At 42.7% G+C, this 2,932-nt stretch overlaps 1 protein-coding gene across 1 annotated transcript in view; it reads right to left on the bottom strand.

Annotated features, from left to right (window-relative positions):
* Nucleotides 1-996: 996 nt before the first annotated feature.
* Nucleotides 997-2,932, bottom strand: part of NR4A2 (nuclear receptor subfamily 4, group A, member 2) — a 3,856-nt gene continuing 1,920 nt past the window's right edge. The window contains exons 2-5 of the mRNA XM_009334040.1: nucleotides 2,878-2,911; nucleotides 2,501-2,703; nucleotides 1,884-2,062; nucleotides 997-1,773 (exon numbers count right to left, since the gene is read on the bottom strand). Coding sequence (XP_009332315.1) covers nucleotides 1,517-1,773; nucleotides 1,884-2,062; nucleotides 2,501-2,703; nucleotides 2,878-2,911 — 673 coding nt within the window. The 3' untranslated portion in view covers nucleotides 997-1,516. The remainder of the gene's footprint in view (nucleotides 1,774-1,883; nucleotides 2,063-2,500; nucleotides 2,704-2,877; nucleotides 2,912-2,932) is intronic.

The raw sequence follows: 2,932 nt of genomic DNA, 5'->3' as shown, positions 1-2,932 counted from the left end.
AGAGACCTGCCGTGGAAGAAATGTGGGAAAGGACCAACCTCCGAGCCTCGGGCTTTCCTCCTCTTCCTCCCGCAGAGCCGGCGAGTCCTGCCGCACACGCTACTGAAAGGAAACTGCCCCATCCATTCTCCTTTGCGGTTTATTACTACACTGTCAGAGGCTATTGTCCTCTATGTGCAATGGATGCTGGCGGTGGTGCTTCTCGCTTAGACAGAAAGAAGACGAAATTCCATTCGTTTACATGTTTTATTGTTGTAAACATTAAAATTGTCTTTCTCAAAGAAAGAGTTATCAGGAGGGGAAAAAAAAAAAAATCGGCGTTTCTAACTGTCATACACCATAGAAAAAAAGGCATTGACTTGTATCATGTGCCATACTGGAAACATACGAAGAAAAATACTACAGAATATGGCAATATTAAAAATATTACTCGAACAGAAAATAATATATTAACCGACAATTTTAGACATAAAAAAACCGGAACAAAACAAACCAAAAATTCAAAGTGCTCAGTAATTTCCAGGGAGTTATGTATATTATAAGCACTCTGGAAACAGTCAAAAGCTGCTGCATGCAAGATTTGTTTAGCTTTAGACAACAAAATAATCAAGATATAAACTTCTTTTTTAATCAACATCAACAGTACATACAACACTTACAAACAAGGAATGTCGGACGGTGTTTACAAACACTATGTGTCCCTTTGGGGAGGATTTGGGGGTTTGTAATACTTGTGCCCACCTATTTTACAATTGAGAAAATGTTTGAAGCTTAGATAACTACCAGTCTTTATAAAAGCTAACAGACTACATAGTGTCTGAAATACTATTTATAGAATATAGACATTACTGAAATAGCAAGTGCCTATAACATTGTCACCCTAGAATCGTCATGCTTTCCTGGTACGGAGGGATTTATTTTTCTTTCTCCTTATTCTCCTTTTTTTTTTTTTTTTTTTGCAAACCTGTTTAGCTTTTATTTTTAGGGCTTTTTTAGAATTGTTTTCCATATTTCTTCATAAATAGGCACAGAATAATTTTTAAAAAGCCAAACTGCATCTGATAAATTTACAAGCCTTCGTCTTCTTTAATGACATGCCACCCACGCAACATTTAGGTTTTGTATATATTACAGCTTTCTTTTACAGCAGAAAACTTTAGTCTGTAGGAGGGTGAGACTTGTGGGTCACCTTAACGCTTTGTTTGTCACCGTATGAGTCTTAGCTGCGCACCCGGCGTTGCCAGATATGTTCACCTTTTTAATCAGAAGTCCTTAATAATAAATTCATTTATAAGCTGATAATAAAAAGTTTATACCATGGTATTTGTGTAGTCCATGATCTGCATCCGTGATGCCCCAGAGCCAAAATGCCCATTCAGGTTCTGCCTGCAGGAGGTTAGCAACACTGTTTTGGATGGGAAGCTGGCACCCAGAGGTGCTGCTTTGGGCCCAGACGAATTCCCCTTCAGACAGGTGAAGTTTCTCTTCAGTTCAGTGGGAGTGCATGGGAAGAGTCTTAAAAAGGTAAAGTGTCCAGAAAAAGTTTGTCGATTATTGCTGGCGGTGGCACCAAATCTTCCAGTTTCAGGTAGAAAATGCGTTGCAGCCCCTGCGTGCAAAGCGTGCGAAGTTCAGGGAGCTTCCCCAAGAGTTTGGACAAATAGTTGGGGCGATTCAGCCCCCCGTTATTAAAAGTCACATGGTCTTTGAGACAATTTACAATCTTGTTTTGAAGTTCTTCCACCCTCTTGGGTTCTTTAAGCCCGTGCCTCTCTGCAAAAGAGAAGGGTGCGGGACGTTACAGGTCTGACAGGGAGAGGAAGGCGGGCGGAAGGGAAAAGGAGCTGCCCGGTGGGGCCGGGCGGAAAAGAGGGGACACTGACCTGTGACCATAGCCAGGGCAGCGATGCAAGAGAAGGCAGAGATGTCGATGTTCATGTTTTGCAAGTTGGAGGAAAATTCAACAATGGAATCGATCCACTCCCCAAAGCCGCGGACACACTGCAACCGGTGCAGGACTACCCCGTTGCAGAAGATAAGCTTGCCCTCCACTGGATTTGACCTGGAAGGAATGCGACAAACTCAAAATGAACAGATGGGTGAATGAGTAAGAAAGAAAAAATTAGATAGAGAAAAAGAAAGAAAAGAAAGAAGGAGAAGGAGAAAAGGAGAGAAAGGCGAAAGATAAAAAAGAGAAAGAGGAGAGAAAGGAGAAAAAGAGAAAGAAATAAAGATAAAGAGAGAAAGAAAAATCAAATAGAGAAGAGAGGGTGAAAGAGAAAAAAGAGAGAAAGGGAAAGAAAGATTAAAAAAAAAAAGAAAAAGACAAGAAAAGATGAGGGGAGAAAAGCTAAACAACTAATTACTTGAGGAGCAATAAATGAAGGATTTAAGAGGCACCTAATTACCGAGGAGTTAATAAAACGCAGATCAGTGGACCTTGAAAGGATCCCATTTCACGATCGCCCAGAAGTTCCCCCCTCGGATTCTGGCCGCTTACCTGTATGCCAGCCGCAGCACGAACAGCTCCAAGAAGGCGGATTCAAAGAGCAGGTCCTGGTCCGTTTTAGGAAGATCAGTGAAGCCGGGGATTTTTTCCGCCCATCCTCGGATGATCTCCATGGAGCCGGTCAAGAGATCATAGAACTGCTGGATGTGCTGAGTGTCGTCTCCGCTCATCTGGTAGTCGGGGTTAGCCTGGAACTGGAAATTCATTTTAAAAAGCACTTAATGAGGTTCTCTAGAGTATATAACCCGTGAAATTGCTAACCCCGTTTCTAGTCGGGGAGCCAGGTTTTTATAACAATTACACCTCGCTCTGACCAGTAAGGAAATGAGACGTTCCGGGGCAATCAATTCAATTAGGAACGGCGCTACCAGGTCGCCGCTCTCCACACGCAGAGGGCGGTTTCTGCGCGGCCCCATCCCGGGG

The sequence above is a fragment of the Pygoscelis adeliae genome, unplaced genomic scaffold, assembly GCF_000699105.1.
Source record: "Pygoscelis adeliae isolate BGI_AS28 unplaced genomic scaffold, ASM69910v1 Scaffold131, whole genome shotgun sequence".
NCBI lineage: Eukaryota > Metazoa > Chordata > Aves > Sphenisciformes > Spheniscidae > Pygoscelis > Pygoscelis adeliae.
Note: the sequence above shows the minus strand (reverse complement) of the source record. Positions and strands in the feature narration are given on the sequence as shown.